General features: G+C 37.5%; 1 protein-coding gene across 1 annotated transcript in view; it reads left to right on the forward strand.

Moving 5' to 3' along the window:
- The window catches only part of Skint4 (selection and upkeep of intraepithelial T cells 4), a 201,262-nt gene that overhangs the window by 154,091 nt on the left and 24,835 nt on the right, over nucleotides 1-22,336 (forward strand). Inside the window, exon 6 of the mRNA XM_039111485.2 lies at nucleotides 15,317-15,341. Within this exon, the coding sequence (XP_038967413.1) occupies nucleotides 15,317-15,341 (25 nt within the window). The remainder of the gene's footprint in view (nucleotides 1-15,316; nucleotides 15,342-22,336) is intronic.

Raw genomic sequence — 22,336 nt, forward strand, 5'->3', positions numbered from 1 at the left:
CATATCAGCCTTATTTATAATAGCCAGACGCTGGAAAGAACCCAGATGCCCTTCAACAGAGGAATGTATTTAAAAAAGTGGTATATCTACAAAATGGAGTACTACTCAGCTATGAAAAATGACTTCATGAAATGGCATATGCAAATGGAATGAACTAGAAAATATCATCCTGAGTGAGGTTACTAAATTACAGAAAAGAAGCACTTGATATGCACTCATTGATAAGTGGATATTAGCCAAAAAGCTCAAATTACCCAAGATGCAATCTATAGCCCACATGAAGCTCAAGAAGAAGGATGACCAAAATGCAGATGCTCCCACTCCTTCTTAAAAGGGGGAAAATATTCATAGGAGGGGATATGAAAGCAAAGTTTAGAGCAGTGTCTCACGGAATGGTCATTCAGAGCCTGAAACACATGTGGCCCATATATATACAGCCACTAAAACTAGATAAGATTGATGAAGCTAAAAAAATGCATACGGAAAGGGACTGGACACAGATCTCTCCTGAGAGACACATCCATAGCATGTCCAATACAGAGGTCAGTGCTAGCAGCAAATCACCGAATTGAGAATAGGACCCCCTTAGGGGGAATTAGAAGAAGTATTGAAAGAGTTGAAGGAGCTTGCAACCCCATAAAAACAAAAATGCCAACCAACCAGAGCTTCCAGGGACTAAACCACTACAAAAATACTATACGTGGACTGACCCAGGGCTCCACCTGCATATGTAGCAGAGAATAGCCTTGTTGTGGCACCAGTGGAAGGGAAAGCCCTTGGTCTTGCCAAGGTTGAACCCCTAGTGCAGGGAAATATGGAGGAGGGCAATAAGGGAGATCTATATGGGGAATACCCTTATGGGGATGGGGAGAGGAAGGAATGGGGGCTTATGGACAGAAAACCCAGAAAGGGAATAACTTTTGAAATGTAAGTGAAGAAATATATAATAAAAATTAAGGGGTTGGGTATTTAGCTCAGTGGTAGAGAGCTTGCCTAGCAAGCACAAGGTTCTGGGTTCGGTCCCCAGCTCCGAAAAAAAAAGAAAGAAAGAAAAAAAGAAAAGAAAAGAAAAAAATTAAAAAAGAAAAAAAAGAAATAACTTACTTTAAAAAAAAGATCTTGGGGGAAAAGTTCAGGAGGTATTAGAGGGAGTACCTAATTTATGCAGATTATACAAATTCTGAAGATGTTTTCCCTTATTCTATACAAATAATGATCTCAGGTGTGAACAAAGTCTTATGAGAACCGGATGCAAGGAAGGATTTTATAAGGACCTCATGATTTGTAATTGGCAGTATCTTATGAAAGACAAGCTCTTAGACTCTTAAATGCCTAGAAAACACTAATGGCTGAGTGCAGGGTGATGAGACCTGTTTTGCTTCTATATTTATCATGCTAACATATTAGGTCTTACTATACCTACAGCTCTCTGTTATATCAATTACACCTGAGTCAATTGTAGGATAAATGGTCATGTGCAAATTATTTAGAAAAGAATTCTTTAGATATCCTGACTCAAAATAATTGGTGATTTTAATGGGGAAAAATGAGCAGTAGAAATACAGTTTTGAACAAGGCATCCCTGGAAGGTTTCATTTCCCTACACATAAATCAGAAAACAAAGCTTGGTACTCCAGCTGTGTACCTTTGATGAGTCAAGTGTTACCATTGGCAAAATGAATGTATGTTCAAGAGATACAGTAAGGCTTTTTCATGCCATCAAATGTTGAAAGTTATGCCTAGCCTAGTACCACACAACAAAAAGTATAGGCATCATGACTTTGTTAGCCATTTCAAGAGTGAGCCAAATCTTGCTCTATGAATTAATGCAAATCTAATACATGATGATTAAAGCAGTGCTGCTTATAATTGTCTAAAAGTAAATTTCTTACTCACCAAAGCAAAACTCAATGTTACAAAAGTCACTAATTAAACTATTGATCTTTTTCCCATAGGCTTAAATGATTTTTTGTTGCAATTATTTCAAAGGAATGATCAAAGTTTCAATGTGAATCCGGTTATGAATTATAAAATATTTAGCTCTGTATCCCAATTTTAATAGGGTTATTTGATTCTCTGGAGTCTAGCACCTTGAGTCCTTTTTATATATTAGGTATTAGCCCTCATCAGATATAGTATTGGTAAAGATCTTTTACCATTCTTTTGGTTGCCATTTTGTCCTAATGACAGTGTCCTTTGCCTTACAGAAACTTTGCAATGTTATGAGATCCCATTTTTTGACTCTTGATCTTAGAGCATAAGCCATTGGTGTTCTGTTCAGGACATTTTCCTTAGTTCCCTTGTGTTTAAAGCTCCTCCTCTCTTTTCCTTCTATAAGCTTCAGTGTATTTAGTTTTATGTGGAAGATCTTGATCCACTTGGACTTGAGATCTATACAGGATGATAAGAATGTATTGATTTGTATTCTTCTACATGCTGACCTCCAGTTGAATCAGCTGTTCTGTGATTTCCTCTCTCTCCCTTTCCCCTGCAAATGTGGTCCTAGGAGAGGGCCTGGTATATGTCAGGTGGGAGTTCTGAAAACATCAAGATGTCACCATCGACAGGATCCAGTGAATACTACCCTGTAATTTTAAACATAATATAAAGGACCCTGTTTCTGTAGAAAAGAAAACATGTAACATAATGGTTATGAAATTGATGTGAAGCAACTAACTAGTGTTATGTTGTTTTTAATATCTTCCAGGTTTGTATAAAATCTTGGCTTAATTTAATATGTTCATGCAGAAATAACACCAACATTAGCAATTGTAGAGAGAATGAATTGCAGATTTTATAACAATTTTTTTAAGTTTGGTATTAAAATATTCATATGTATGTCCCTAAAATTGTAATCACGTTCAAGTGCAGTCATTTGTGGTTATAATCTTGTTTTGTGTGCTTCCATTAGTTAATTCCTCTTAAGGGCATGAGAGAGATTAGATGGAAGCCAATTTTATATCAAATTTACATTTTATTGAATAGACCCAAAAAGAACTAAAAGGAAACTTTCACTTGGTGTTGTTCAGATCATAAAGTGCAGTGTTCTGTTGTCATTGGGACTGCTCCATTCACAGATTTGCAGAGAAAAGGAGGTGGCTTAATGCAGCAGTTCATACTGTACTCCCACATAGGAGGTCTGACAGCTCAGATCCTCAGGAGCACAAGGCTTTTTAAGGAATGCTGGTGGTGCCTCTGTAGATAATTACATCACCTGTTCCACTCTATTGACACTGCTTTCCTCATGGATCTCCTCAGTCCCTAATTTTCTCTGCTATACATTTTCTTCACAGTGAAGCTTACAGTCCATTGCTGAAAATTATAAGCTCGGAATAGTGTTGACTTTACTGTGGTTACATGTTTCTTCTTAGCAGGCACACATCTTTCTAGGGTCCAACTACAGTACAGATTACAGACTTTTTCATTAGTGTCTATTTCTTTTACTCTGTGTAGACTTTAGAAAGCCTGATTTGGAGATGGCCCAATTCAGAATTGACTATAACTGAACAAAGGCTAAAAGTATTTATGGGAGGATTGACACATACCATGAATTATTTGACTTTTGTTTGTGGTATTTAAAATCTTCACTTGCAGTTCATGTAACAGTTGTATCTTAAAATTCCCAAATTAAGCAGCTCTGTTTAAAAAACTGTGGCTTGTAGAATTTTTTTAAAGTAATTTAAGGCTTCTTGTTTTTTGTTTTTGTTTGTTTTTGTTTTGTTTATCATGTGGAATGCAGATTGGTGCTAGACAAGCCTCTCCCATATCACTATAGTATAAGGTTGTTACACTACTCTGAAATGTATTCAGAAACAGGTACTTCAATATCTTTCTTTCTCCAGAGGTGGTCCAGTTGTACCAATGATAATTTTCCTTGCACTGAATATATATATATATATATATATATATACATATATATATATATATATATTACACAGTGTTTATATTTGGGGAATAGTTGGAAAGAAATATATTTGTTATGGAAGAAGGCTGTATCTGTTGTCTTCATAGACACTGTTCATTTATTTTGAGGGTGGAATGCATTTTTCTTCCTGTTCAGTGCTTTATCACCATCTTTTGTTTGTGGTCATAGTGACCATAGCAATGTAGCAGACATTTCCAAATGTATAGAGTGAAGTAAACAGTTACTAGCAAGAAACGAATATATGTCTGCAGGTTTCTCCTTGAAGCAAAGGCGGGAATGAAATCTGTTTAATTATTCTACATTGACATTGTTTGTGCCTAATTTATTTTCACAGCAGCTGTACAATGTGGTGTTCATTGCCCTTCTGGGTCCTTCTTCCTCCCTCAAGGTTCCAATGAAGCTACAGCTTCCTTTAATGTCTGACACATTAATGAATGGCCAGCAGTTTTCAGCTCTTACAAAAGCTTACCATGCTTATTGTAGCTCAGTAGGTAGAACTGCTAATCACGTGCAAGGTTCCATGGGTTTGATTCCTGGCACTGAATTAAAATAAATAAAGGCCTGTATATTCTTATTTTCTATGCTGGATTATTTGTAGTGGTAAAATATCCACGTCCTTTTTGCAGACTGTCACATTACTAAATGACATTACATTAAAGCCTGGTGTTAAATGAAAAAAAATGCTATCTTTTCTCCACTTGATGGTTTTAGCTCCATTGACAAAGATAAAGTGACCATAAGTGGGATTCATTTTTACGTCTTCAATTCTATTCCACTGATCTATCTGCCTTTCTCTGTAACAACACTCTGCAGTTTTTATAATCATTGCTCTGCAATCCAGCTAGCATGGATGGTGATTCCCCCAGAAGTTCTTTAATTGTTGAGAATAGTTTTCTGGGCTGGAGAGATGGCTTAACCATTAAAGGCTAGGCTCACAACCAAAAAATATAAGAAAACAGTTTTCCTTCACTATCCTGTTTTTTTTTGTTGTTGTTGTTATTCAAAATGAATTTGCAAATTGCTCTTTCTAACGCCATGAAAAAAAATGAGTTAGAACTTTTTTAGGGATTGCACTGAACCTGTACATTGCTTTTGGCAAGTTGGCCATTTTTATCCTACTAATTCTGCCAATCCATGAACTCGTGAGGTCTTTCCATCTTCTGATATCTTCTCGAATTTCTTTCTTTAGAGATGTGAAGTTATTGTCATACAGATCACGCAAATAATATAAAGTACACCGAGGTACTTTATATTATTTGTGACTATTGTAAAGGGTGTCATTTCCCTAATTTCTAATTCAGTCTTTTGAACCTTTGAGAAGAGGAAGGCTACTGATTTGTTTGAGTTAATTTTATACCCAGCCACTTTGCTGAAGTTTTTTTATCAGGCTTAGTATTTCTATGGTGGAACTTTTGGGGTCAGTTAAGTATACTATCATATCATCTGCAAATAGTGATATTTTGACTTCTTCCTTTCCAATTTGTATCCCTTTGACCTCCTTTCTTTGTCTGGTTGCTCTGGCTAGGATTTATAGTACTATACTGAATAAGTAGGGAGAGAGTGGGCAGCCTTATCTAGTCCCTGATTTTACTGGGATTGCTTCAAGCTTCTCTCCATTTAATTTGATGTTGACTACTGGTTTGCTGTATATTGCTTTTACTATGTTTAGATATGGGCCTTGAATTCCTAATCATTCCAAGACTTTTAACACAAAGGGGTGTTGAATTTTGACAAATGTTTTCTCAGCATCTAATGAGATGATCATGTTTTTGTTTTTCTTTGAGTTTTTTATATAGTGGATTTTGTTGATAGATTTCCATATATTGAACCATCCTGGCATCCCTTGGATGTACCCTACTTGATCATGATGGATGATCATTTTTGATGTGTTCTTAGATTTGGTTTGCAAAAATTTTATTGAGTAATTTTACTTCGATGTTCATAAGAGAAATTGGTCTGAAGTTCTCTTTCTTTGTTCGGTGTTTGTGTGTGTTAGGTAGAGGTATAATTGTGGCTTAATAGAAGGAATTAGGTTGTATTCTTTCTGTTTCTATTTTGTGGAATATTTGGACAGTATTGGTATTATGTGTTCTAGGAAGGTCTGATAGAATTCTCCACTAAATGCATTTGGTAATGGCCTTTTTTTGGATTGGAGACCTTTAATAACTGTTCCTATTTCTTTAGGAGTTATGGGACTGTTTAGATTATTTATCTGATCCTCATTTAACTTTGGTACCTCATATCTTTCTAGCAAATTTTCGATTTCATCCAGATTTCCCAGTTTTATTGAGTATAGGTTTTTGTAATAGGATCTTGTGAGTTTTTTAATTTCCTCAGATTCTGTTGTTATGTCTCCCTTTTCATTTCTGATTCTGTTAATTTGGATACTGTTTCTGTGCCCTCTGGTTAGTCTGGCTAAAGAGTTATCTATATTGTTGATTTTTTTCAAGGAAGCACCCGCTTTTCTTGGTTGTTTGTATGGTTTTGTATGTTTCTACTCGGTTGACTTCAGGCCTGAGTTTGATTATTTCCTGCTGTCTACTCCTCTTGGGTGTATTTGATTCTTTTTATTCTAGAGTTTTTGGTAGGTGTACTTTCAAGCTGCTAGTGTAAGCTCCATCCAGTTTTTTGTTTGTTTGTTTGTTTGTTTGTTTTCAGACACTCAGAGCTATTCATTTTCGTCTTAGCCATGCTTTCATTGTCTTGTAAGATTGGGTATATTGTGCATTCATTTTCATTAAATTCTAAAAAGGTCTTTAATTTCTTTCTTTTTCTCTTCCCTGCCCAAGTTGCAATTGAGTAGAGCGTTCTTCAACTTCCATGTATATGTAGGCTTTCTGTCCTTTTTGTTGTTATTGAAGACCAGACTTTGTCTCTAGTGATCTGATAGGATGCATGGGATTATTTAAATCTTTTTGTATAAGTTGAGGTCTGTTTTGTGATTGAATACATGCTCAATTTTGGGGAAGGTATCATGAGGTGCTGAGAAGAAGAAATATTATTTTTAGGATGGAATATTCTATGAATAGCTGTTAAATCCATTTGGTTCACAACTTCTGTTAGTTTCTCAATGGCTCTGTTGAGTTTCTGTTTACATAATCTGTCCGTTGCTGAGAGTAGGGTGTTGAAGAAACACACTATTATGGTGGGATGTGCAGTGTGTGCTATTAGCTTTAGTAAGGTTTCTTTTATGAATGTAGGTGCCCTTGCATTTGAAGCATAGATAATCATTATTGAGAGTGCACTTGGTGAATTTTTTCTCTGATGTATATTAAGTGTCCTTTTTTGATAACTTTTGGTTGGAAATTGATTTTAATCCATATTAAAATGGGTACTCAAGTTTGTGTCTTGGGACCACTTGCTTAAAAATTGTTTTCCAGACTTTAACTCTGAGATAGTGTCTGTCTTTTACATTAAAGTGTTTTTCCTGCATGTGGCAAAATGCTTCGTCCTTTTTCTGTATCTAGGCTGTTAGTCTATGTGTTTTAATTGGGAAATGGAGTTCATTGATGTTAAGAGATATTAAAGAATAGAGATTTTTGTTTCCTAGTTTTTTTTTTTATTAACTTGAGTATTTCTTATATACATTTCAAGTGTTATTCCCTTTCCCGGTTTCCCGGCACACATCCCCCTCCCCCCTCCCCTTTCTTATGGGTGTTCCCCTCCCAACCCTCCCCCCATTGCCGCCCTCCCCCCCACAGTCTAGTTCACTGGGGGTTCAGTCTTAGCAGGACCCAGGGCTTCCCCTTCCACTGGTGTTCTTACTAGGATATTCATTGCTACCTATGAGGTCAGAGTCCAGGGTCAGTCCATGTATAGTCTTTAGGTAGAGGCTTAGTCCCTGGAAGCTCTGGTTGCTTGGCATTGTTGTACATATGGGGTCTCGAGCCCCTTCAAGCTCTTGCAGTTCTTTCTCTGATTCCTTCAACGGGGGTCCTATTCTCAGTTCAGTGGTTTGCTGCTGGCATTCGCCTCTGTATTTGCTGTATTCTGGCTGTGTCTCTCAGGAGCGATCTACATCCGGCTCCTGTCGGTCTGCACTTCTTTGCTTCATCCATCTTGTCTAATTGGGTGGCTGTATATGTATGGGCCACATGTGGGGCAGGCTCTGAATGGGTGTTCCTTCAGTCTCTGTTTTAAACTTTGCCTCTCCCTTCCCAGCCAAGGGTATTCTTTTTCCTCATTTAAAGAAGGAGTGAAGCATTCACATTTTGATCATCCGTCTTGAGTTTCGTTTGTTCTAGGGATCTAGGGTAATTCAAGCATTTGGGCTAATAGCCACTTATCAATGAGTGCATACCATGTATGTCTTTCTGTGATCGGGTTAGCTCACTCAGGATGATATTTTCCAGTTCCAACCATTTGCCTACGAATTTCATAAACTCGTTGTTTTTGATAGCTGAGTAATATTCCATTGCGTAGATGTACCACATTTTCTGTGTACATTCCTCTGTTGAAGGGCATCTGGTTTCTTTCCAGCTTCTGGCTATTATAAATAAGGCTGCGATGAACATAGTGGAGCACGTGTCTCTTCTATATGTTGAGGCATCTTTTGGGTATATGCCCAAGAGAGGTATAGCTGGATCCTCAGGCAGTTCAATGTCCAATTTTCTGAGGAACCTCCAGACTGATTTCCAGAATGGTTTTACCAGTCTGCAATTCCACCAACAATGGAGGAGTGTTCCTCTCTCTCCACATCCTCGCCAGCATCTGCTGTCACCTGAGTTTTTGAACTTAGCCATTCTCACTGGTGTGAGGTGAAATCTCAGGGTTGTTTTGATTTGCATTTCGCTTATGACTAAAGAGGTTGAACATTTCTTTAGGTGTTTCTCAGCCATTCGCATTCCTCAGCTGTGAATTCTTTGTTTAGCTCTAAACCCCATTTTTTAATAGGGTTACTTGTTTCCCTGCGGTCTAACTTCTTGAGTTCTTTGTATATTTTGGATATAAGGCCTCTATCTGTTGTAGGATTGGTAAAGATCTTTTCCCAATCTGTTGGTTGCCGTTTTGTCCTAACCACAGTGTCCTTTGCCTTACAAAAGCTTTGCAGTTTTATGAGATCCCATTTGTCGATTCTTGATCTTAGAGCGTAAGCCATTGGTGTTTTGTTCAGGAAATTTTTCCAGTGCCCATGTGTTCCAGATGCTTCCCTAGTTTTTCTTCTATTAGTTTGAGTGTGTCTGGTTTGATGTGGAGGTCCTAGATCCACTTGGACTTAAGCTTTGTACAGGGTGATAAGCATGGATGGATCTGCATTCTTCTACATGTTGAGCTCCAGTTGAACCAGCACCATTTGCTGAAAATGCTATCTTTTTTCCATTGGATGGTTTTGGCTCCTTTGTCAAAAATCAAGTGACCATAGGTGTTTGGGTTCATTTCTGGGTCTTCAATTCTATTCCATTGGTCTATCTGTCTGTCTCTGTACCAATACCATGCAGTTTTTATCACTATTGCTCTGTAATACTGCTTGAGTTCAGGGATAGTGATTCCCCCTGAAGTCCTTTTATTGTTGAGGATAGCTTTAGCTATCCTGGGTTTTTTGTTATTCCAGATGAATTTGCAAATTGTTCTGTCTAACTCTTTGAAGAATTGGATTGGCATTTTGATGGGGATTGCATTGAATCTGTAGATCGCTTTTGGTAAAATGGCCATTTTTACTATATTAATCCTGCCAATCTATGAGCATGGGAGATCTTTCCATCTTCTGAGGTCTTCTTCAATTTCTTTCCTCAGTGTCTTGAAGTTCTTATTGTACAGATCTTTTACTTGCTTGGTTAAAGTCACACGGAGGTACTTTATATTATTTGGGTCTATTATGAAGGGTGTCGTTTCCCTAATTTATTTCTCGGCTTGTTTCTCTTTTGTATAGAGGAAGGCAACTGATTTATTTGAGTTAATTTTACCCAGCCACTTTGCTGAAGTTGTTTATCAGGTTTAGTAGTTCTCTGGTGGAACTTTTGGGATCACTTAAATATACTATCATATCATCTGCAAATAGTGATATTTTGACCTCTTCTTTTCCGATCTGTATCCCCTTGATCTCCTTTTGTCGTCTGATTGCTCTGGCTAGAACTTCAAGAACTGTATTGAAGAAGTAGGGAGAGAGTGGGCAGCCTTGTCTAGTCCCTGATTTTAGTGGGATTGCTTCAAGTTTCTCTCCATTTACTTTAATGTTAGCAACTGGTTTGCTGTATATGGCTTTTACTATGTTTAGGTATGGGCCTTGAATTCCTATTCTTTCCAGGACTTTTATCATGAAGGGGTGTTGAATTTTGTCAAATGCTTTCTCAGCATCTAATGAAATGATCATGTGGTTCTGTTCTTTCAGTTTGTTTATGTGATGGATCACGTTGATGGTTTTCCGTATATTAAACCATCCCTGCATGCCTGGGATGAAGCCTACTTGATCATGGTGGATGATTGTTTTGATGTGCTCTTGAATTCGGTTTGCCAGAATTTTATTGAGTATTTTTGCGTCGATAGTCATAAGGGAAATTGGTCTGAAGTTCTCTTTCTTTGTTGTGTCTTTGTGTGGTTTAGGTATAAGAGTAATTGTGGCTTCGTAGAAGGAATTCGGTAGTGATCCATCTGTTTCAATTTTGTGGAATAGTTTGGGTAATATTGGTATGAGGTCTTCTATGAAAGTTTGATAGAATTCTGCACTAAACCCGTCTGGACCTGGGCTCTTTTTGGTTGGAAGACCTTTAATGACTGCTTCTATTTCCTTAGGAGTTATGGGGTTGTTTAACTGGTTTATCTGTTCCTGATTTAACTTCGATACCTGGTATCTGTCTAGGAAATTGTCCATTTCCTGAAGATTTTCAAGTTTTGTTGAATATAGGTTTTTATAGTAAGATCTGATGATTTTTTTAATTTCCTCTGAATCTGTAGTTATGTCTCCCTTTTCATTTCTGATTTTGTTAATTTGGACGCACTCTCTGTGTCCTCTCGTTAGTTTGGCTAAGGGTTTATCTATCTTGTTGATTTTCTCAAAGAACCAACTTTTGGTTCTGTTGATTCTTTCTATGGTCCTTTTTGTTTCTACTTGGTTGATTTCAGCTCTGAGTTTGATTATTTCCTGCCTTCTACTCCTCCTGGGTGTATTTGCTTCTTTTTGTTCTAGAGCTTTTAGGTGTGCTGTCAAGCTGCTGACATATGCTCTTTCCTGTTTCTTTCTGCAGGCACTCAGCGCTATGAGTTTTCCTCTTAGCACAGCTTTCATTGTGTCCCATAAGTTTGGGTATGTTGTACCTTCATTTTCATTAAATTCTAAAAAGTTTTTAATTTCTTTCTTTATTTCTTCCTTGCCCAGGTTATCATTGAGTAGAGCATTGTTCAATTTCCACGTATATGTGGGCATTCTTCCCTTATTGTTATTGAAGACCAGTTTTAGTCCGTGGTGATCCGATAGCATGCATTGGATTATTTCTATCTTTCTGTACCTGTTGAGGCCCGTTTTTTGACCAATTATATGGTCAATTTTGGAGAAAGTACCATGAGGAGCTGAGAAGAAGGTATAATCCTTTTGCTTTAGGATAGAATGTTCTATAAATATCCGTTAAGTCCATTTGGCTCATGACTTCTCTTAGTCTGTCGACATCTCTGTTTAATTTCTGTTTCCATGATCTGTCCATTGATGAGAGTGGGGTGTTGAAATCTCCCACTATTATTGTCTGAGGTGCAATGTGTGTTTTGAGCTTTAGTAAGGTTTCTTTTACGTACATAGGTGCCCTTGTATTTGGGGCATCGATATTTAGGATTGAGAGTTCATCTTGGTGGATTTTTCCTTTGATGAATATGAAGTGTCCTTCCTTATCTTTTTTGATGACTTTTAGTTGAAAATTGATTTTATTTGATATTAGAATGGCTACTCCAGCTTGCTTCTTCTGACCATTTGCTTGGAAAGTTGTTTTCCAGCCTTTCACTCTGAGGTAGTGTCTGTCTTTGTCTCTGAGGTGTGTTTCCTGTAGGCAGCAGAATGCAGGGTCCTCGTTGCGTATCCAGTTTGTTAATCTATGTCTTTTTATTGGGGAGTTGAGGCCATTGATGTTGAGAGATATTAAGGAATAGTGATTATTGCTTCCTGTTATATTCATATTTGGATGTGAGGTTATGTTTGTGTGCTTTCATTCTCTTTGTTTTGTTGCCAAGACGATTAGTTTCTTGCTTCTTCTAGGGTATAGCTTGCCTCCTTATGTTGGGCTTTACCATTAATTATCCTTTGTAGTGCTGGATTTGTAGAAAGATATTGTGTAAATTTGGTTTTGTCATGGAATATCTTGGTTTCTCCATCTATGTTAATTGAGAGTTTTGCAGGATACAGTAACCTGGGCTGGCATTTGTGTTCTCTTAGGGTCTGTATGACATCAGTCTAGGATCTTCTGGCCTTCATAGTTTCTGGCGAGAAGTCTGGTGTGATTCTGATAGGTCTGCCTTTATATGTTACTTGACCTTTTTCCCTTACTGCTTTTAATATTCTTTCTTTATTTTGTGCGTTTGGTGTTTTAACAATTATGTGACAGGAGGTGTGTCTTTTCTGGTCCAGTCTATTTGGAGTTCTGTAGGCTTCTTGTATGTCTATGGGTATCTCTTTTTTTAGGTTAGGGAAGTTTTCTTCTATGATTTTGTTGAAGATATTTACTGGTCCTTTGAGCTGGGAGTCTTCCCTCTCTTCTATACCTATTATCCTTAGGTTTGATCTTCTCATTGAGTCCTGGATTTCCTGTATGTTTTGGACCAGTAGCTTTTTCCGCTTTACATTATCTTTGACAGTTGAGTCAATGATTTCTATGGAATCTTCTGCTCCTGAGATTCTCTCTTCCATCTCTTGTATTCTGTTGGTGAAGCTCGTATCTGCAGCTCCTTGTCTCTTCTTTTGGTTTTCTATATCCAGGGTTGTTTCCATGTGTTCTTTCTTGATTGCTTCTATTTCCCTTTTTAATTCCTTCAACTGTTTGATTGTATTTTCCTGGAATTCTTTCAGGGATTTTTGCGATTCCTCTCTGTAGGCTTCTACTTGTTCTCTAAGGGAGTTCTTCATGTCTTTCTTAAAGTCCTGCAGCATCATGATCAAATATGATTTTGAAACTAGATCTTGCTTTTCTGGTGTTTTTGGATATCCCATGTTTGTTTTGATGGGAGAATTGGGCTCCGATGATGCCATGTAGTCTTGGTTTCTGTTGCTTGGGTTCCTGCGCTTGCCTCTCGCCATCAGATTATCTCTAGTGTTGCTTTGTTCTGCTATTTCTGACAGTGGCTAGACTGTCCTATAAGCCTGTGTGTCAGGAGTGCTGTAGACCTGTTTTCCTGTTTTCTTTCAGCCTGTTATGGGGACAGAGTGTTCTGCTTTTGGGCGTGTAGTTTTTCCTCTCTACAGGTCTTCAGCTGTTCCTGTGGGCCTGTGTCTTGAGTTCACCAGGCAGGTCACTTGCAGCAGAAAAGTTGGTCTTACCTGTGGTCCCAAGGCTCAAGTTTGCTCGCGGGGTGCTGCCCACGAGCTCTCTGCGGCGGCAGCAACCAGGAAGATCTAGGCCGCCGTTTCCAGGAGTTTCAGTGCACCAGGGTTCCAGATGGCCTTTGGTGTTTTCCTCTGTCGTCCGAGATGTGTGTGCAGAGAGCAGTCTCTTCTGGTTTCCCAGGCTTGTCTGCCTCTCTGAAGGTTTAGCTCTCCCTCCCACGGGATTTGGGTGCAGAGAACTGTTTATCCGGTCTGTTTCCTTCAGGTTCCGGCGTTGTCTCAGGCAGGGGTCCTGCCGCTCCTGGGCCCTCCCCCATGGGAGCCCAGAGGCCTTATACAGTTTCCTCTTGGGCCAGGGATGTGGGCAGGTGTGGGCAGTGTTGGTGGTCACTTCCGCTCTGCAGCCTCAGGAGTGCCCACCTGATCAGGCGGTTGGGTCTCTCTCTCCAGTTTGTTTGTTTTTTATTGTTAGAGGTAGAATTCTGTTTTTGGCTCTCTTTATTTGGGTTTACTTCAAGAAGATTACTTTCTTGCTTTTTCTAGGGTATAATTTCCTTCCTTGTGTTAGAGTTTTCCATCTATTATCCTTTGTAGGACTGGGTTTGTGGAAAGATATTGTGAAAATTTAGTTTTGCCATGGAATGTCTAGGTTTCTCCATCTATGTTAATTGAGAGTTTTCCTGGATATAGTAGTCTGAGCTGTCATTTCGTTCTGTTAGTGTCTCCATGGCACATGCCCAGAATCGTTTAACTTTCATAGTCTTTGGTGAGAAGTCTGATGTATTCTGATAGGTCGGCCATTACTTGACTTTTTTCCTTTACTGCTTTTAATATTCTGTCTTTGTTTAGGGCATTTTTTTGTTTTGACTATTATGTGACAGGAGAAATTACTTTTCTGGTCCAATCTATTTGGAGTTCTGTAGACTTGTTACATGTTAATAGGCATCTCTTTCTTTAGGTTAGGGAAGTTTTCATTTATGATTTTGTTGAAGATATTTACTGGATCTTTAGGTTTGCAATCTTTGTTCTCTTTTATACCTATTTATCTTTAGGTTTGATCTTCTCATTGTGTCCTGGATTTCCTGGAAGTTTTGCCTTAGGAGCTTTTTGTGTTTTATATTTTTTTGACAGTTCTGTCAATGTTTTCTATGATATCTTCTGCCCCTGAGATTCTCTTTTCTATTTGTTGTATTCTGTTAGTGGTGCTTGTGTCTGTGACTTCTAATTTATTTCCTAGGTTTTATATTTTCAGGGTTGTCTCTCTTTGTGATTTCTTTATTGTTTCTATTTCCATAATTAGATCCTGGATGGTTTTGTTCAATTCCTTCACCTGTTTGCTTGTGTTTTCATGTAATTTTTTTAGAGCTTTATGTGTTTCCTCTTTAAGGTTTTCTACTTGTTTACCTGTGTTGTCCTGTATTTCTTTAAGGGAGTTATTTATGTCCTTCTTAATCATGAGATGTGATTTTAAACCCAAATCTTGCTTTTCTGTTGTGTTGAAATATCCATTATTTGCTTTGGTGGGAAAAATGGGTTCTAATGATACCAAATAGTCTTGGTTTCTTTTGTGTAGATTTCTGTGCTTGCCTCTCACCATCTGGTTGCCTCTGGTATTAGCTGGTCTTCCTGTCTCTGACAGTGTTTTGACCCTCCTGTAAGCACCTGTATCAACACTCCTGGAGACTGGCTTTCTACCAGCGTGATATGAATATAGAGAGCTGTGGAGCTGTGGGACTAGTCAGCTCTGGGTGCAGTCAGAAACTGGAAGAGTCCTGTCCCAGACTGCTCCTGTGTTCCTTTGTCCTGAAGGATCCAGTCTGGTCTTTTGAATCAGAAGTTTTGGTCTTTCCTCAGCTCTCAGGTGTGTCAGCGATCCTGGCAACTGGCTTTTAGCTCTGGGTTCAGGCAGAGACTGGAAGGATCCTCTCCATGAGTGCTCGTAGGTTCCTGTGTCCAGAGGTCTCTAGATAGGTTCCTCTTTAGCCGGGAATCTGAGCAGACATTGTGCTCTCCTCTGAGCTCTCAGAATTGTCCGCAGTTCTTTTTTTTTTTTTTTGGTTCTTTTTTTTTTTCGGAGCTGGGGACCGAACCCAGGGCCTTGCGCTTCCTAGGCAAGCGCTCTACCACTGAGCTAAATCCCCAACCCCGATGTCCGCAGTTCTGAGAGTACAGCTTTCTTCCCAACAAGAAAGATGTGGGCCCTGGTCACCTCCAAGTGCAGGCAGAAACCAGAAGGGTCCTGCCAGACTGCTCCTAGTTTCCTGTGTCCAAAGGGCTCCAGGTGTGTCCCTTGGAGCAGAAATGTTGGTCTTAATCTGCTCTCAGACGTGTCAGTGCTCCTGGTGACTTTCTTTCAGCCTCTCAAATGTGTTTTAAGTGTGGCAGCCATTTCTGCCAATTTTACATCTCTAAGCGCTTTCCTAGAGCAATGATTGAAACATTAATCTGTTCCAGCCGCAATGCCATGTTCAAACTCTAGAACTTGCCTGATTGCACATAACAGCATGCAGCAGCAGGGGTTAGAGCATAACACCCCAAACCACACAAGTAGGCTCCAAAATGGTCCATTTAAAATGTTTATGCTCCTTTTATGTGAAATGCTATTACATCTTAGATAAATATGCAATGAGTAAAATGTGTGGGAATGAATAGTCAAATGTGAAAGGTAAGACCTTATATCTTTTTCTGCTCTTAAACTTATTGGGATAGAACTTTTATAACAGTGAGGTACAGGAATAAATATTACTGTGGTCCAAGACACAGCACCTGATGAAATTTAGAGTAAAATAGAAGATGTTTCCAGGTTAGATGTTATTATTTGTCCTCAAATACAACCTTAGGCTTTGGCAGTTGTCCAAAGATAGGACATAATAGGAAATGAGTTTCAAAAACTACAGAAGGAGCCACAGTTAAAATTCCAATTCGACCCTAAAATTGGTTACCTCTCAAGCCTGTATGAGTAGATCAATGGCTCTTTACAAAAGAAATATCATAGGAGTGACTCTGGTACAAGGGCAAATCAAAGCCAAATATTGAGAGAAGTATGCCAGTCTTTGGAAACCCACTGTGTTTGTTATGAAACAAAAAAAAGAGGAAATTGAGAATGTTAGCAGGTTTTAGAACTGAAGATAGTAATTCATCCAATATGTCCATTACAGGCATGACATTCATTTCCATCTTTATTTTCAAGTTAAAAATTGCTAGGTTGCCCAAAGCAGTACTAGAGGCACATTTACATTTGCAATGCTTAACATCATGAAAGAGAGAAGACTGAATATTGGACCATGAAGTACAGCAGGTCAAATGAAGATAATCAGAGAGCAGTTGCCAGGTGAAGGGCAGTACTCTAAGAGCCAAATTCAGAGTCAATTTGATTATGCTAAAATACAAAGAAAAATGTCCCTTTGCAGGTTGACGACCTTGGGGGAGAAATTCAGGAGCCAGTAAAATGTCTACCTCATTTGCAAAGGTTATACATATTCTGGATAAGACTTCAATGATTTTAAAACCATATTGTTGTTAGTGGTAAACAAAATCATAAGAGAACCAGACACAAGGCCAAATTTGATGCGATTCTCAGGGGTTGAAAATAAGAAAATCTTATGAAAAATGAGTTCTTAGACAATTAAAAACCCAGGCACATACTAACGGAGAATGGAGAGGTATACAACTGATATTGTTTTTAATATGTTTCATGCTAATAAAGGAGGTCATACTATTCCTACAGATCTCTGATGTTATAATGCTAAATGATTGAGGGGCAGGAAATTTGGACATTTGCAAAGATATTAAATGCTAGGCATAGTAAGTCTCTGGAGTTATATCCTGTTATTTTATTGTGAGGAACTTGGTCTTTTGCAACCTAATTACAAACAAGACATCTCTAAATGCAATGGTAGTCCTAGGTATAAATCAGAAAAATAACCTAGCCTACACTTCCACTTTGTTCATTTCATGAGGCCAAGCTTCCCCTCATAACAATGATTATAGGTCCAAGAGAGAAAAACCAATGAATCTTCGTGCTATCAGTAAATGAAATGGGTACATAGCTGGAGGCCACAAAGCAAATAGTACAGGTAAAATTGGCAAAAGAAGTAATATATGCCAGGTTGCGTTTGCAATGGTTAACATCACAAAAGGACAATGCTGGAAATATTGGACCATGAAGCAGAGTAAGTAGAATGAAGATACTAAGAGAGCATTGCTCAGTAACAGGCCTTACTGATGTCATGTTTACAAACCATTCTAAAATATGAAGAACAGTGTTCTTTTGCAGCTTTAAGGTCTTGGGGGTAAACTTCAGCAGTCAGAAAAATGTCCTATCTTGTTTACAAGACTATATGAATTCTGGAATAAACTTCACTGATTTTAAACTAACATTGGTGTCAGTGGTGAAGAAAGTTATATGAGATCCAGATGCAAGGCATGTTTTATATGGACCTTTGTGTTTGAAAATATGAACATTTTATGAAAATATAATTCTTATACCATTAAAGACCCAAGTAGCCTCTATTGAGGAATGGAATGTGATACAACCTATATTGTCTCTAATGTGGTCATGATAATATATTTGGTCTTCCTATATCTAGTGATTTCTGATGTCTAAATGGTAAGTGATTAAGTGGCAGGAAACATGGTCATTTGCATAGATTTTTTTCCACTGCTATAGGTCTCTGGCCTCAAGTTCCTGGTATTTTTATTGTGAGAAATTTGGTCATTTGCAACACAATTGCGAACAAGACATCTCTTAAAAACAATGGTGGTCCTAAGTATATATCAGAAAAAAAGCCTATTCTTCTGAGTCCATTCCTTTAACAAGGCTATGGGTACCATTAGAACAATGATTTCAGATCAAAGAGACACATCCAAGACCCCTTCTTGCCATCATAAAATGAAATGGGAATACAGCTGGAGGCTATACAGCAGAAAGTACAAGCCATTTGCCTTTTGTCAGCCAGGAAGCATGGCTTATTTTAACATGTAATAATTTCTCAATGAAGTAATACATACAAATCAAATATCTGCTACTGTTAGTAGTGCTACTCTAGTTTTGGCAATAGATGAAATTTTTCATCATTATCCCCAAAACTCAACTTTATAAAAGTAACTAATTGAATTAATGGTATTTTGCACATAGCTTCAGAAGAGTTGCTGCTGGGAAGTAGTCAGTCATCTGTTAAAAGTCCTAGTTTGAATCCAGGTATGATTAATAAAGATTTCAAAAGAGAAATTAAACCGATGGTCTGTGAAAAAGTTTAGATAAAACTTAATGAGGTTAGAAGGATTTTCCAACTGCTACACTATTCCTAGCTCTAGGGCAAAACTGGTACAGGAGAAAGTACTTGAGTCATTGGAAGTACAGGGACCATGTGTTAATTTTAACTGTTAATTATCAGAGGCCAAAATTAAAATTGCAAGTAAAATGTATCGAAATGGGCAGCTTGTTGCAAATAGCTTATATAACTAATATTTTACTGAAATCTTATAACTCATAATGGCCAGTTTAAAGGTTTATGACCAGTACATTGGAAGGAGAACTTTATAACAGATAAAAAGAAATGTGCATTGAGTTAAATTTGGGAGACCAGAAAGTCAAGTGTGAAATTTGAGATCTTATATTGATGATATGTCCATAAATTTATGGAGCAGTGATCTTTTACTACAGTGAGATATGTGAGTTAGTATTCCTTAGATCCAAGAAACAGCCTGTAATGAAATTTAGGGTGAAATGTTGGATGTTCCTGAGGAAGATATTGGTAAATGTCACTAAAAACAACCCCAGGCTTTGCCAGTTTTCTAAACACAGGACATAACATCAACTGAGTTTCCAAAATCAAAGAAGGAGCTGGGCCTGAAATGCCAAGAGCTCTACCCTGAAAATGGTATGAGTATATCAATAGCCCTTGAAAAAGGAAATATGACAGAAGCTTTACCATTGGCTATAAAAGCATGTAGAGACAAAATATATAGAGGAGTTTCTCAGGACATGAAAAACTACCACACATTTTATGAAAAAGAAATAGGGAAAAATGAGAGTGGTAACAGGTTTTAGATCACAGAAGAGACTAATTCAACAAATATATACTTTATACCCACAGAATTCCTTTACCTTGTTATTATCTAAGTAATTGATAATAATAAATTTAAAAATACTGCTTTTTAATATCCCTTTTAGTGAGCAAGATAGAGAAAGATTTTCTTTATTATAACTAGTTATAGCAATGCTTAACCCATAAAACTATATCAGGGGAACGTTCAACTGAGAGTGATAAATAGTCCAATTCTTTGTCAATATTTTCTACAATAACTACATGAAATAATTTGTAGATAGCTTCTTCAATCCACTCGTTTTCATTACATTGGTGATATTTTCTTGACTGCTTCTGACACAGATATTCAGAGAAAAATATTTAAGGAAACACAAACCATGTCACTCTGCTGGCTGTGAAAGATTGACATACTGCAATTCAAAGTAGGCATGCATGAGAGAGTATATGATGACTGTGAAGAGATAAGTAGAAAAATGCACGTGACAATATGGTACACATGCATGATAGTGTTTATTTCAACTGTAAAATCTAGAATTGTTGTTATTTGGGCATAAGGTGAATGTCACGGTAAATTAAAAATTTAACTGGTACAACACAAAACTACAGATACCATAAATTTTCACTTTGTGAACTGGAGAATTTACATACATACAAGTTATTTGTCATATCTGTGTGATATTAATGTAAAAACAAGATTGTCGGGGAGGTACAGGGAACCCAACATACAGGGAGAGAAATGATTTTGGGTGGGAAGGACACATATTGCAAATTATTGCGATATGTTTCCAAGAGAAGTTCTTAATGATAATTATCTCTATATGTGATGTACATATGTCAGAAAACTAAAATCCTTAGTTTTATGTATACTCTTGCCATAATTCTCTCACTAGAGCACATCTATTTGCTCTAGATGTTTTCAAATGGATACAGTATTGTCATCATCTAAGCAGTTGAGAATGAATGTTTTGGAAGGCTGTAACCCATTTTTTTCTACCTATATTCTCTCCCTTTGTTGGTGGAGTTTTTGGCAAAGCTGGTTTAAAAAACTGGTGTCTTTAAATTATTCAAGTTGAAACTAGTTTAACAATGGTGATTCACATTCAATTTCATAAAGAAGCTCTAACATGTAACTTTGGAGTGTCAATACCCATGCTGCAGAGAAAAATTCAGCAATATAGCTATCTAATTTTTAATCATCCAGGCTTGTCAGTAACATCTTACTCATAATCGTGTGAGCAATACTAAATAAACTCTATAGTTTACCTAAGTTGACTTACACAGAGTCATTGGTCTCTCATGGGTGCCTGGGTGTAGTAACTAAATTGTCTTTTTGCTTCCAAGAGCTATTTGTGTAGGAATCATTACCTACTCTCTTAACAATAGAAAATATGAGGCTGATCAATCTGTGCAGACATATACATGGAAGTTGAACAATGCTCTACGCAATGACAACTTGTTCAAGGAATAAAGAAAGAAAGAAATTAAAGGTATTTTAGAATTTTATGAGAATGAAGGCACAACATACCCAAAGTCATAGGACACAATGAAAGTAGTGCTAAGAGGAAAACTCATAGCTCTGAGTACTAGCTCTTTTTTGATGGTCTGGTAGAATTCTCTAGTAAAGACTAAAGTCATCTGGCCCCGGGCTTTTTTTTTTTACTTTTCTGGTTGGGAGGTTTTCAATTATTTTTTTCTTTTACCTTAGGAGTTATAGGCCTATTTAAATAGTTTACCTGCTCTTGATTTTACTTTGGAATGTGGTATTTGTCTAGAAAATCATCCATTTAATATAGATTTTCTTGTTTTGTTGCGGATAGGATTTGGAGTAGGACTTTATGATATTTTGAATTTCCCCAGTTTCTGTTGTTATGTTTCCCTTTTCATTTCTGGTTTTGTTGATTTGGATACAGGTTCTGGCCCCTTTAGTTAGTTTGGCTACAGGTTTAACTATCTTGTTCATTTTCTCAAAAATACAAACAAAAACAAAAACAAAACCCCTAGCATTTGGGTTTGTTGATTATTTGTATCATTCTCTTTTTTTCTATTTGGTTGGTTTCAGCTCTGAGATTGATTATTTCCTGCCTTCTACTTCTCTTTTTCTTTTTGTTCTAGAGCTCTAAGGTATACTAAGTTGCAAGGGTAGAATCTCTCCAATTTCTTTGCCAGAGCACCATGAATTTTCCTCTTAGCACTGCTTTCATTTTTTTGCCCTAAGTTTGGGTATGTTCTGTATTCATTTCCATTGAATTCCAGGAAGTTTTTAATTTCTATTTTTATTTCTTCTCTGACTAAGTTATTATTGACTATAAAGTTGTTTGATTTCCATGGATATGTTGGTTTTCTTTGTTTTTGTTGTTATTGAAGACCAACCTTAGTCTATGGATAGTATGTTTGGTATTACTTCAATCTTCTTGCATCCTTGATGGTTGTTTTGTGACCAATTATGTAGTCAATTTTGTAGAAAATACCATGAGGTGCTGAGAATACAGTATACTCTTTTGTTTCAGGGTGAAATCTTCTATTAAATCAATTTGGTTCATAATCTCTATTTGTTTCACAATGTACCTGTTTAGTTTCTGCTTCATTGACCTGTTCATTAGAGAGAGTGGAATTGTAATGGTTTGCATATGCTTGGTCCAGGTTATAGCACTATTAGGAGCTGTGACCATGTTTGAGTAGCTGTGATCCTGTTGGAGTAGATATGCCACAGTGATTAGGCTATAAGATTTTCATCATAGTTGCCTGGGAGTCAGTATTCGGCTAGCAGCCTTCAGATGAAGATATAGAACTCTCAGTTCCTCCTGCAGCAAGCCTTCCTGGATGCTGACATCTTCTTGCCTTGATGATAATGGACTGAAACGCTGAATCTGTAAGGCAGCCGCAATTAAATGTTGTCCTTTATAA

This window comes from Rattus norvegicus, chromosome 5 (genome assembly GCF_036323735.1).
Source record: "Rattus norvegicus strain BN/NHsdMcwi chromosome 5, GRCr8, whole genome shotgun sequence".
NCBI classification, from domain to species: domain Eukaryota; kingdom Metazoa; phylum Chordata; class Mammalia; order Rodentia; family Muridae; genus Rattus; species Rattus norvegicus.